Here is a 15000-nt window from a genome sequence, read left to right as displayed (position 1 = left end):
AGAGAGAGAGAGAGACGGAGAGAGAGAGAGAGAGGGAGAGAGAGAGAGAGAGAGAGACAGAGAGACAGATAGAGAGAGACAGAGAGAGAGACAGAGAGACAGAGAGAGAGACAGAGAGAGAGAGAGACGGAGAGAGAGAGAGACGGAGAGAGAGAGAGACAGAGAGAGACGGAGAGAGAGACGGAGAGAGAGAGAGAGACGGAGAGAGAGAGAGACGGAGAGAGAGAGAGACGGAGAGAGAGAGAGACGGAGAGAGAGAGAGACGGAGAGAGAGAGAGACAGAGAGAGACGGAGAGAGAGAGAGACAGAGATAGATCGAGAGAATGAAAGAGAGCGAGGTTAAATACTGAGAAGTTTGTATTATGCTTGTATTCAATAACATTTGCAATAAAATAGACCATCATTGCAATTTAAGTGCAAAATATTCTATTGAGACACACAGAGTTCATGACCTCTGTCTGTGTGACTCTGTGTTTGTGTGTGTTGACAGTCATTGTTGCAGTGAGGGGCTCAGCCTTTCCGCAGCGAGCGAGCTCAGAACAATGCCTCCTGGGTAAAACGGATGGGTCGTACTGTAACTCAAATAGGTGGAGCCATTATGCTCCAAAACACACACTGGTAATACCTCACCACACACACACACACACAATGGGTCTATTAAGGCCTGGAGGCTGATAAAGGGGGTGGTGGAGCGTGGGTAATGTAGTCTGTTAAACCACCATTAAAATCCAGATCACAGATCCATAACCTCACCGATCACCACAACACAACACTAATGTGGGCACATGTGCGTCATACAAAGTTAAAGACAAAACAGTTATGATTCAGCCTGGCTGTCATAGTAAGATCTGATGATACTACAGACATAAATGATGTACCAGTATCCTCTACACCGCCATCAGAATCCCACGCACACACACTTTATAGCTATTGTAATGATATAATACATTACTATGCAGGGCTGATAATATAGATTGATGGAATGCAGTTATAAGATGGACCAACTATGACATCTAAACATATGCATTGGAGGTCCTGATGAACACACACAATAGTTCAGCAAAGGATGCCCCGCCCAACTTTGCATCATTTCCTGTCAGTGACCCTATCACCGCGGACTGCATCTCTTGACCTCCGGTTCAAGATCCGTTTTGACATTTTAAACATACACACACACGGAACATGCACTCATGCACATGCACACTAATCTCTTGTGCCACCTGTAGGTCACAGTCATGACTTCCTGCTTTGTCCTCAGCCTACCCATCAACTTCCTGTCTGGCTCCAGTACTTCCTGCGTTGCCCATTCTCTTCAGACACACAGTAATGACCTCTAATACGCACGCAAACATGCAGACGATACAACCCACAAAATAAATATACAGTGAGGGAAATAATTATTTGATCTCCTGCTGATTTTGTAAGTTTGCCTGCTTAGGAAATGAAAAAGAAATTAAGGGCCAATAATGTTTTTGGTCTGTTTATTTTATATAAAGGTTATACATTTATTTGCATTTCATTCAGTGAAATAAGTACTAGATCGTCGAGCAACCAGCAAGAATTCTGGCTCCACAGATTGGTCCTATATGGACCACAGATTAGTCCTGTCACTTTAAGAAAGTCCTCCTAAGTCATCTTGTATGTATATGTATATAAACGATGCCTGCAAACAGAATCTGCATCTTTCATGTCAACCTCTCCACATCGGTCGAGACCAAATAGGTTTCAAAGGATGTGAGGGATCTGAAGTTTGACAATGAACATCAAAATGATTCAGGGCTTCGGAGAAAGTTCTGCGAGACTACATTACTGTTTTTGGAGGGAGATAAATGCTGACTATGACCCCAAGAACATCTTCACTACAGAGAAACACAGTAATGGAAACATTTGGGGCTTGTTCTCTGCTCGACTTCACCGCATTGAGGGGCTGAGGGACGAGCCCATGGGCCGTAATATCTTGGACGAGAACCTCATCCACTTATCTAGATCACTGAAGATGTTCCTTAAACATGACAAAGACCCAAAGACGACCAAAGAGTGTCACAATGAGAAGCACACAGTCCGATAGAAAATCTGTGATAGAGACTAAAACTGCAATTAGCTGAGCGACAGCCAAGAAACCTTTAAGATTTACAGAGGAGAGGACTCGAATGTATCCTGACACGTGCAAACCTGGTGACCAACTATCAGAAACAAGGGTTTCTCCACCAAGTACAACGTTTTGATTTGCTCGGTGATCATATAATCATTTCACTGACTGAAATGCAAATCAATTTAGAACCTTTATATCAAATTTTTCCCCTGACTTAAAATAAACGTACAAAATCAGCAGATCTTCAAATCATTATTTCCCTCACTGTACATAAGGATACGAAATGGGTCATGAAACTCTTTAGATTATAGCAATTATGGATGAACATTTTGAGTTGAGGAGAGAGAGAGAGAGAGCGTGAGAGAGAGAGAGAGAGAGAGAGCGAGAGCAGGGTGTGATGTAGGTTACTGGAGCAGACGTGATATGAAGAGACTTAAGTGAAAAGTGTGCCGCCCTGTCGGAGAACAGCAGACAGAGAGAAGTAATCTCAAAAGACAAGAGTGAGCGTGTGTGAGCGTGTGTTTACTGGATTTAGATTCTTCATATGACTTCATAGACAAACCCAAAACGTATTCCCTGCCACACACACACACACAGATCTATTTCTGCTTTACCAAACACACACACGCACGCGCACGCACACAAACACAAACACACACCTCTCTGTCTGTTGCCAGGGTGACAAGCTGTAAGCGAGATGACACACGTGATTGACGTCTGACAACTGAAATAAAAACGTTTCCATGACTACACTCTATGGTGGTTACGACACATCCATCAGTAATATACAAAACAAACGGCTCGATTCCGATTCGCAGACACGCTCTTCCTTCAGATTCCGATTCGCACACACGCTCTTCCTTCAGATTCCGATTCGCACACACGCTCTCCGTTCGATTCCGATTCGCACACACGCTCTTCCTTCAGATTCCGATTCGCACACACGCTCTCCGTTCGATTCCGATTCGCACACACGCTCTCCGTTCGATTCCGATTCGCACACACGCTCTTCCTTCAGATTCCGATTCGCACACACGCTCTTCCTTCAGATTCCGATTCGCACACACGCTCTTCCTTCAGATTCCGATTCGCACACACGCTCTTCCTTCAGATTCCGATTCGCACACACGCTCTTCCTTCAGATTCCGATTCGCACAAACGCTCTTCCGTTCGATTCCGATTCGCACACACGCTCTACCGTTCGATTCCGATTCGCACACACGCTCTACCGTTCGATTCCGATTCGCACACACGCTCTACCGTTCGATTCCGATTCGCACACACGCTCTACCGTTCGATTCCGATTCGCACACACACTCTACCGTTCGATTCCGATTCGCACACACGCTCTACCGTTCGATTCCGATTCGCACACACGCTCTACCGTTCGATTCCGATTCGCACACACGCTCTACCGTCCGATTCCGATTCGCACACACGCTCTTCCTTCAGATTCCGATTCGCACACACGCTCTTCCTTCAGATTCCGATTCGCACACACGCTCTACCGTTCGATTCCGATTCGCACACACGCTCTACCGTTCGATTCCGATTCGCACACACGCTCTTCCTTCAGATTCCGATTCGCACACACGCTCTTCCTTCAGATTCCGATTCGCACACACGCTCTTCCTTCAGATTCCGATTCGCACACACGCTCTTCCTTCAGATTCCGATTCGCACACACGCTCTTCCTTCAGATTCCGATTCGCACACACGCTCTTCCTTCAGATTCCGATTCGCACAAACGCTCTTCCGTTCGATTCCGATTTGCACACACGCTTTTCCGCTCGATTCCGATTCACACACAAGCTCTACCGTTCGATTCCGATTCACACACAAGCTCTACCGTTCGATTCCGATTCGCACACACGCTCTTCCTTCAGATTCCGATTCGCACAAACGCTCTTCCGTTCGATTCCGATTCACACACAAGCTCTACCGTTCGATTCCGATTCGCACACACGCTCTTCCTTCAGATTCCGATTCGCACAAACGCTCTTCCGCTCGATTCCGATTCGCACACACACTCTACCGTTCGATTCCGATTCGCACACACGCTCTACCGTTCGATTCCGATTCGCACACACGCTCTCCGCTCGATTCCGATTCGCACACACGCTCTTCCGTTCGATTCCGATTCGCACACACGCTCTCCGTTCGATTCCGATTCGCACACACGCTCTCCGCTCGATTCCGATTCGCACACACGCTCTTCCGTTCGATTCCGATTCGCACACACGCTCTCCGCTCGATTCCGATTCGCACACACGCTCTCCGCTCGATTCCGATTCACACACAAGCTCTACCGTTCGATTCCGATTCGCACACACACTCTACCGTTCGATTCCGATTCGCACACACGCTCTACCGTTCGATTCCGATTCGCACACACGCTCTACCGTTCGATTCCGATTCGCACACACGCTCTACCGTTCGATTCCGATTCGCACACACGCTCTACCGTTCGATTCCGATTCGCACACACACTCTACCGTTCGATTCCGATTCGCACACACGCTCTACCGTTCGATTCCGATTCGCACACACGCTCTACCGTTCGATTCCGATTCGCACACACGCTCTACCGTCCGATTCCGATTCGCACACACGCTCTTCCTTCAGATTCCGATTCGCACACACGCTCTTCCTTCAGATTCCGATTCGCACACACGCTCTACCGTTCGATTCCGATTCGCACACACGCTCTACCGTTCGATTCCGATTCGCACACACGCTCTCCGTTCGATTCCGATTCGCACACACGCTCTTCCTTCAGATTCCGATTCGCACACACGCTCTTCCTTCAGATTCCGATTCGCACACACGCTCTTCCTTCAGATTCCGATTCGCACACACGCTCTTCCTTCAGATTCCGATTCGCACACACGCTCTTCCTTCAGATTCCGATTCGCACACACGCTCTTCCTTCAGATTCCGATTCGCACAAACGCTCTTCCGTTCGATTCCGATTTGCACACACGCTTTTCCGCTCGATTCCGATTCGCACACACGCTCTACCGTTCGATTCCGATTCGCACACACGCTCTACCGTTCGATTCCGATTCGCACACACGCTCTTCCGCTCGATTCCGATTTGCACACACGCTCTACCGTTCGATTCCGATTCGCACACACGCTCTACCGTTCGATTCCGATTCACACACAAGCTCTACCGTTCGATTCCGATTCACACACACGCTCTTCCTTCAGATTCCGATTCGCACAAACGCTCTTCCGTTCGATTCCGATTTGCACACACGCTTTTCCGCTCGATTCCGATTCGCACACACGCTCTACCGTTCGATTCCGATTCGCACACACGCTCTACCGTTCGATTCCGATTCGCACACACGCTCTTCCGCTCGATTCCGATTTGCACACACGCTCTACCGTCCGATTCCGATTCGCACACACGCTCTACCGTTCGATTCCGATTCACACACAAGCTCTACCGTTCGATTCCGATTCACACACAAGCTCTACCGTTCGATTCCGATTCGCACACACGCTCTTCCTTCAGATTCCGATTCGCACAAACGCTCTTCCGTTCGATTCCGATTTGCATACACGCTCTTCCGCTCGATTCCGATTCGCACACACACTCTACCGTTCGATTCCGATTCGCACACACGCTCTACCGTTCGATTCCGATTCGCACACACGCTCTCCGCTCGATTCCGATTCGCACACACGCTCTACCGTTCGATTCCGATTCGCACACACGCTCTACCGTTCGATTCCGATTCACACACAAGCTCTACCGTTCGATTCCGATTCACACACAAGCTCTACCGTTCGATTCCGATTCGCACACACGCTCTTCCTTCAGATTCCGATTCGCACAAACGCTCTTCCGTTCGATTCCGATTTGCATACACGCTCTTCCGCTCGATTCCGATTCGCACACACACTCTACCGTTCGATTCCGATTCGCACACACGCTCTACCGTTCGATTCCGATTCGCACACACGCTCTACCGTTCGATTCCGATTCGCACACACGCTCTACCGTTCGATTCCGATTCGCACACACGCTCTCCGTTCGATTCCGATTCGCACACACGCTCTACCGTTCGATTCCGATTCGCTCACACGCTCTACCGTTCGATTCCGATTCGCACACACTCTACCGTTCGATTCCGATTCGCACACACGCTCTTCCGCTCGATTCCGATTTGCACACACGCTCTACCGTTTGATTCCGATTCGCACACACGCTCTACCGTTCGATTCCGATTCGCACACACGCTCTACCGTTCGATTCCGATTCGCACACACGCTCTTCCGTTCGATTCCGATTCGCACACACGCTCTACCGTTCGATTGCGATTCGCACACACGCTCTTCCGTTCGATTCCGATTCGCACACACGCTCTACCGTTCGATTCCGATTCGCACACACGCTCTCCGTTCGATTTCGATTCGCACACACGCTCTTCCGTTATATTTCGATTTGCACACACGCTCTCCGTTCGATTTCGAGACATCAACCCAGAACCTGAATGAAACATAAAACGTGGTTTTTTTAGGCATTTTTAACTTGGAAACATTATGTCAGCTGAACAGCATCATACAGACAGTTTTTGATTGGCATCTATTTGGTAAATAAAGCACAGACAGCTTGAGACTGAATCACTGCACAGAATCTGAAGAAATGAACAAGCTCCAAAACACAAACACAGTAAAAGTCTCTCTGTCTGACCTTTGATTCTGTCTGCTCAATGTAATGACTGTGCACTTTCTCAGCGCTCCAGGAGCCGGATGTATTTTTCCCATTGATTTTCTTTTGTGTTTCAAAAAAGGTTGTTCAACAAGACGTTTCCGGCCTTAAAGGCGTAGGTCATCACGTTCATCATTTATCCTCGTGTCATTTCAAAACTGTGTCTATTATAGAAGATATTTGGAAGAATGTTGGTCGCCAACATCCATTGTATTAACACACACAAAACCCATGAGACATTTCTCAAAATATCTACCTTTGTGTTCCGGTGAACAGAGTCATAGACAGGTTTTGAACCACATGAGGGGGAATAAATTATGACAGAATGCGTATTTTAAGTAGGGATGTACCGATCCGATACTCTGGATCGGATTTGGCTCCTATCAATACCTTTTTGAATGGATCGGGTATCGATCATGCGCGAGTCGGCACAACCGATCCAAATCCGATACCAAATTACCAGCAATTGTTCAACGGGGAGCTGTATTTAAGTAAATAGAAAACGTTCGTTTATTTTGAGAAAAATGCATTTACTTAAAAATAATAATTAAATACTTTGAAATTTATTTTGCGTAATGGCCCGACAGGCGAGTTTAGTGGGGAGACCTTTCAGGACCCAACTTTATGCCTATATGGAAATTTCAGCGCGTTGAAGATGTCGCAGATGTGGAAATATTTCACGCTTGAAACAACAGAAAGCAGCACAGCTGCCAGTGTGTAAGTACTGTTGCGCGTTACAACACGACACATTTAATCAAACATCTTCAGAAGCATCACGGAAAAGATCACGAAGAGTTTGTACAAGCGAAACGCAAAAAGGACGAATTAAAGCACCAAACCTTGCAGGAATTATTTCAAAGGCAAGAAAAACTTCACAAAGACGACAAAAAAAATCTGTAAAAATCACAGAAAAAGTTGTGGAATTTATTGTACTAGATAATCAGCCTCTCTCTGTTGTGGAAAATGTAGGCTTCCGTCGCCTGAACCGCGTTAGTTTACCATCGCGTAAATACATTTCTGAAACAGCTTTGCCCGAGTTATTTTATAGTGTCGTCGCATGTTGCGGATCAGTTAAAATATGTAAAATCTTTGAGCTTCACTGCTAATATTTGGAGCTCCGACGTGTGTCCCATTCCCTTTTGAGTTTAACCGCGCATGGGATGGATTCTGGTTACGCATTGCTGAGTGCTGTGCTACATGCTAAAGAGTTGCGAGGATCACACAGAAGCAGCGTGATTTCAGCTTCAATCAAAGAAATGCTGGATGGTTGGAAAATACAGATTGTCATTTGGATGACTCCATAGCTTGATTAAATGTAATGTATTTCAATTATAAGTTTAGCACAGTGTTCTTAATAAAGATGTCCGTCATACTGTGTATATTATTTATCTAAGTTTTGATGTATTTCATGAATATGCAAAGCTTGACTTTAAGCAGATAAATTTAATGACTGTGTGAGTTACAGACATTCTAAACCTTAAAAGGTCAACAATAACTGATATCGGATTTGGATCGGTATCGGCCGATATTTGAAAGTTCAGTATCGGAATCGGATCGGCAGAGAAAAACTGGTATCGGTGCATCCCTAATTTTAAGGTGAACCGTCTCTTTAAACAAACTTGATCAATATTGAGCTCTATTTCAGCAAGCTCAGTGGTTAGAGCCTGGCGCTAGCAACACCAAGGTCATGGCTTTTTTACCATGGTCATTTTTATTCCTACTATGGAAGTCAATGAGGACCTTACACAAGCATCAAAGGATTGAAGAATAACCAGAGAAACTCTCATCGCCTCACTTAAAGACCATGAGGAACTCATTCTTAAACAGTCCAAACAGATGTCTCAGACAGCATTTATTTAGACTTTGTGAATGAAGACTTCCTGTAGTGTTTCTCCTCATTCTGGACGGAGATCTTTCGGGTGGATCCACCCAGAGCTGGACTGGATGAAATGAGCACTTGCACAAAAGCCACACGGCTGGAATGTCCCATCTGAAGCGTCAGTGTTTCCAGAAATATCCTCTTTGTCGGAAAATAAAATTTAGAATCTATTCGGTTATAATTGCCGAGAAAACTGAGAAAAACGTGCCACGGTAAAACAAGTAATTTATCAGTAAGACAAACATCGCATTAACCTTAAAATCTTGCTTATTACCTATAAAGCCTTGCATGGTTTAGCTCCTCACTACTTGAGAACTTCTCACGTATTATAGTCCATCACGTGCACTACGCTAACCAATTATTGTGCCGCATTACACATAGCAAGGATCCTCTCTTTTCTTGTAGTATAAATCCACAGCGCACCCTTTTCTTTACAGGGATCTCAATTTTGGCCAAAATAATCGCGATTATGATGGCAAATATATAAAAAATTTATATTGAAATATCACATACCCAAACATTGAGATAAAATCGCACCACCCAAATTCACACCAACAGTGTCAATAAGTAAAATAACTGTATAGAGACCAAAATCACTACATTAAAACCACAACTATTGTGTTCATTTAAAGTCATTGAACAGACTTTATGAGCAGAAATAAAGTGCAAATGAACACATATAGAAAAAGCTACGGTGTAAATACAACCACCACTGCAAAGTCCATGTCAATATATTACATTACACTGTTATCTAGCAAAGTATAAATGATTAAAGAAGCTTTACAATGACCTTTATTCGCTTAATATGACTAGGTGTTATAGTGTTCAGATAAGATCAGAGCTCACCCGTGTCATCTGGTTCTCCTGTATTAAAATACTCCGTCTCCTCTAGAAGACGTTGAGCTCTCCGGCTGCTGTTCCCCATGTGAAACCCACGAAAGCTTCGGCTATCAAACTTAAGAATTAGTTTTGATCCCCCAAGCCCAAAACATGGACCTTCAGGAGATCCAACAACCACACGTCAAAAATAAGCGTCCAGGACCGGAGACATCACAGTTAGTCACTCTCACTTCAATCTCATGACCTGACTCACACGTCAAATACTGGATCTTATAAATAAACAAATTTTCCAGACTCCATCGTCACATTGATCGCATGCCGGATAAGGCTGATGTGCCAAAACATCCAAATTCCAACACGAACGGCGGACAGCTCAGACAGTGACGGTCTGACGCTCAGCACACAGCTGAAAAACAATCACACACGTGAGAAATGATCGATTCGTAGCCTTTAGCATGGAACGCTCGACACAAACTACGATGTGGAAAAAGACACTGGAAACAATCAATAAATCTCCATTACAACATTCGGATGAGTAGCCCGCGTGCGACATCCATCAACCCGTCCAGCTCGAACTCACTAAACTTCTGTATGTGTACAAACACACGTCTGCTGTTTCTCCCAAAGCACATACAGAGAAAGCGTGTAATTACAGAAGCTCAGGATAGCATCAGCGTGCTTTTATTCTTGTAGTCGACTGCACTTATTTCTCCAAAATCTCCCCAAATTACAGTTTAGGGATAAAAACCAGAGACTACTGTTTCGGCCAGTCAGAGGCCAAATCACAGCACATCGAAACACAGCCAATCAGGGCCTGTGAAAATATTACAGTCATTTAAAAGTTTTATTTTCAGGTGGGATTGAAGCGTCAACATAAACACATGAAAGCTTTTATTCTACAGCGGAAGCCAATCCAGAAAAGAAGAATGGTTTTACAATGACATTTCATTTTCATTTAAGTGAAATGTGCATGCACAAATAATCTTCTGGTGTTTATATGTGATATATCAGCATTATTTCATTTCTGAACACTAGCGTGTACATGCGAGCACTCCAACACATATATTATCAGAGATTTGAATATCAATCAAACTTATTATATAACACACACACACATTCAGCTCATTTCTAACAACAAAAATATGTTCATACACATTTACATACACTCAAGTACAAATAAAATGTAAATACTCCTGTTTCCAGGCATCGGCGTTGCAAGACAAGACCTCACAGAAACATCACCACACACCCACCGAATAAATGACATTATGAAGTTATTCTGGGACCGTCGCAAGTGCTTCTCATAATTCTTCAGAATCAGAGATAACTCAATGAACACTCAACATGTGATTCACACACTGAAAAACACATCCCACTACATGCAAGTGCAAGACATAATTCATAAATCCCCATAACTGACAAAAATAACTTCATATGAGTGTAATATAAAGTTACTCATAATGTGATGTTGCAAGGATGTTGAGGGAGGTCGAATCATCTTCCTGGTTTTGTTCAACACCACAGAAAGACACGTATTTGTTTATTTTGTTGCATAAAGTTATCATACACAGTTATATATTCTATCCTTTTCACTTTGCACTACATCCTACTTTGCATTCACTGCTACGTTTGCACGCTTTGTCTAACGTACAGTTTTTGTAAAGCAAATAAAGCACACTTCAACTGACATATAGAGATTAAAACAAAACAGACAGACAGAGGTTTTTTATATCTTAGGACTTACTTTTCATTAAGTCAATTATTACAATAACAATTGCCAGCAAAATAAAAATGATATCAAATCAACATAATAAAAGTAGTCTTCCACAACTAGTGTTCATGCGAACATTTCCAAGCTTTCATGTCTTTATAGTATCCAAATTCACCTGAAATCCTCGATCTAACAACAACATCTTAACCATTCGAGCTCCTTTCCTACCTTACTTGACAAAGAGAGACAGACAGAAAGAGGGAGAGACAAATATAGAGACAAGAGAGAGAGAGAGGTGAGCTATAGCAGGCTGACATGTTTTATAGTTTCAGCATAAATGACATCAGCGCAGCGTCTCCATGGTGACAAAGAAACATGTTGATGCCGAGAATTACGTCAGTACAACAGACGGTTCTGCACAGTCTGTCCTGCTGTTATTTCACTGGAGATGACGCTCTGACAGACACACACACACACACACACGTCCCGCAGGTCCGTACAAGACAGGACACAACACGGACCCGGAGGAAACATGCAAGGAATGAGAAATGTGCCGAGAACCTCCACCACATCAGATTGGGTTAATTGCCAACTCCATGATTTCTGACGCTCAGACACGTCCATATGCACCAACATCAGATGAATGAATCTATCATGTGAGCCACACAGGAATGCTGAGGTGAGAAACGCCTCGGGATAAACATTCTTTAACTTTCCCGCACACAGGAATACACACGACGCACCGACGTCGACATTTCAACAACACGTGATTATTTATTGCCTCGAGGGACATTTCTCAAGTGACTTAAACTCATGGAAAAGTTTCTATTTCAGATCAAAATAATGCAAAGTTTTAGTACAGAAAATGAACATCGGGATCGGAATCTGGCACGATTCTGACACATTTAATGGCATGAAAACAAACACCACCATCACACGATGACAGAAATATCACATGTCCTTAGTAACACCAATCGAGCTTCAGATATTTATAACAAACAACAGAGCCGGCCCCTCCCTGGAGCCTCACCCTAAAAACCCTGACCCGACCGGGCGCACGGCACAGCTGTTTAGGGTGAGGTGACGGGGGATTGAGTTTCCGTCCCACCGCTGAAAGAAACCTCCTGTTGATCACTGTTAGTACACTTACTACACACACACAGGTTCCAGTTTGTGTCATGTTCCCGAACACACGCCGCATGCATAAGAGCGCCCCGAGATCCCCAAGGAAACATCTCTTCTGTATAACATAAGCACTTCTCAGAGACCACAAATATCTGATTCAATAGAAGAAACCCTGCAGCACTGGAAAAGTGCACAACACACCTGCGTTTATCACGTGCGTCCTTTTCCTTAAAGGAACATTCTCAGTTATGCACATACAAAAGTGACTTAACCAAACATGAATAAACACACTACATAGCGTGTTCAGTTCATTTAAAGAACATCTTACATGTATGTATACTGTACATACTTAACGTGACATATGCACACGTGCATTTATATTTCAACTAAAGTCTTACAAACTGTTTTATACAAGAAACCATATTTCACGTCAAACACATGAATGAAGTTTTTCAGACACATAGATTCTACATTCACACGCGCCCGTTTACATCTCGACGTCGGCACAGCTCACGCATGCAAACTCAGACCGAGCGGCAAACCGGGTCTGATACGAGAAACAGATGCACAATAACACAGCATTCAACCCAACCTGTGTCAGACATGTCTGAAGATTGACAACAGCAGCAGCGGCTGTGCGTCTCTACGTGCGTCAAACATTCACGTCTGTGTGCGTCCGAACGCATCGCGAACACAAACAGAAGCACGTAAGCGCCGTTACGCACGTGTGTGCGAGTCTCTGTCTGTAAAGAAACACCGGACAGAGTCCGTTTAAATGTCCCGTGAGCTAGCGCGTGCTAACGTGCACTGATTTATTCCCCCCCTCTCTCTCTCTCTCTCTCTCTCTCTCTCCCACCGGACCACACGAAACATTACGCTCGTGCGTTTAACGCGTGGCGAAAAAGCGCACGAAACGCATTCGTGACACATTCCTGCGGTCTCGAAAGTTTCGCGCAACAAGGCCCGGAGATGACGCTTACCGTGCTTGCTCTCGATCTTCCCCGACATGATCGGACCCGATCCTCGGTTCGCGGGCGGAAAAGAGGGAGTTTACCGCAGCAATCCTGGATTCTGCTCTTCAGCCACACATCGTGATCCGCCGGGTCCGTGGGGGTCTCTGGGCCCCCGGTAAGAGAGAAACGATCCGTTCACACGCTCGGACGGTGAGAGATACCGCCGGTGTGGCTGCGCGCGCGCGCGTGTGTGTGTGTATGTGCCACAACAGCGCAATCCCGTCCGCTGGATCCACCGGGATGCGACACAGCGCCGCTCTCAGGCCGGAATCAGACACTGCAGCGAAATCCCACACGAACGAGACCGTAGTAGGACACGTTGTATTTACTATAGTAAACTGTGGTAAATCACAGTATGCTGTAGTGTATTATAGGAATAAGTACGCTTTGTATTGTATATATTCGGGGCTATTAATTGTAGGGAATTGATAAACTGTTAAAAATATTGCAGCATTACTGTAGTTAGTAAACTACAGTGGAATGCAAGTGGATCTGAATAAAATGGTTGTTTTTATTTATACAAGCTAAACTTATATAAATATTCGGATGTAAATATTGTTTAGTTACAAATGACCGTTTATTAAGAATTGCTTGTGGATTCGAGCCTTCGAGCTGCTGCTGAACATCTGCTGCCATCTAGTGGTTTAATAACATAACTACATACGCCTGATTCTAAATGCTAACAGTTGGGAATTACAACTTTGTTTGTGCTGTTTGTTTTGCGAATTCATTGTTGATTTATAACTATAAAGTTAATTCATTTAATAATTTTCGACGAATGTCGGTAACGCTTTACATTAAGGTACGCTTTATGAAGCATTTATGAATGTGTTCATTAATGGTTAATTAGACATTTACAAATGCATTATAAAGCAGTTATAACTGCATAAATAAAAAATGCCAAATAGTGAGCAGGAATAAGAAAAACAACATAACACCCTACAGTGTCCAGTCTGATGGCCTATATGATGCAAACAACATCAAGATAATAATGAATTCGAGTCAAATAAATCATGAATAAGTACATTTATTAAGCATGAGTTAAAATGGCGCACTATTTGGCTCACTTTTTATTGATGCAGTTAGCATTTGTAAATGACTTACATATCATTAATGAACACATTTATAAATGCTTTATAAAGGGTACCTTATTGTAAAGTGTCAGGGAAATGTCTTGTACTACCAGACATATCATTTTAATCTATGATTGTTTTAATGTTGTAAATGAGGGAGAATCACACATCAATCTGGTAGAAATTCGAAAGGAAACTAAAAAAGTGTATTTCTTTTTTATCTTTTTGCTCAGAAACGTCTAAACCGTTTATTGGAGCGTGTTTGTGATGCTGCAGTAACTGTGTCCACCACACGATGGAAATACGAGGTAATCTTAGAAATACCTCCATACAGTAGTTCGGAAAATATGCTTTTATTTCACACTTTTGTCATTTCACATACAACCAAACATCTGCACATCAGACCATATTTGAATGAGAAAAGCTTAACTTAAATATTGTTTTGCTAATGAAGTCATTTTGTGAAGAATGATGCAGTTCGTCTAAAACATTTGAAAGGTGTCAAGTAAAACGCGTGTGGATTTGAGAAGCTCTCTGTCAGAAT

At 44.0% G+C, this 15000-nt stretch overlaps 1 protein-coding gene across 4 annotated transcripts in view; it reads right to left on the bottom strand.

The window, feature by feature from the left end:
• rapgef1b (Rap guanine nucleotide exchange factor (GEF) 1b) overlaps positions 1 to 13608 on the bottom strand; it is a 34474-nt gene extending 20866 nt beyond the window's left edge. For 2 of the 4 annotated variants that reach the window (XM_079485944.1, XM_079485945.1), the window contains exon 1: positions 13351 to 13608. In XM_079485944.1, coding sequence (XP_079342070.1) covers positions 13351 to 13378 — 28 coding nt within the window. In that variant the 5' untranslated portion in view covers positions 13379 to 13608. The remainder of the gene's footprint in view (positions 1 to 13350) is intronic. The other 2 variants (XM_079485947.1, XM_079485946.1) reach the window with 2 other exon arrangements.
• Positions 13609 to 15000: the final 1392 nt, after the last annotated feature.

The sequence above is a fragment of the Barbatula barbatula genome (assembly GCF_947034865.1).
Source record: "Barbatula barbatula genome assembly, chromosome: 22".
Lineage (NCBI taxonomy): Eukaryota > Metazoa > Chordata > Actinopteri > Cypriniformes > Nemacheilidae > Barbatula > Barbatula barbatula.
The sequence above is the reverse complement of the archived record's forward strand: the minus strand, read 5'-3'. Positions and strand labels throughout refer to the sequence as shown.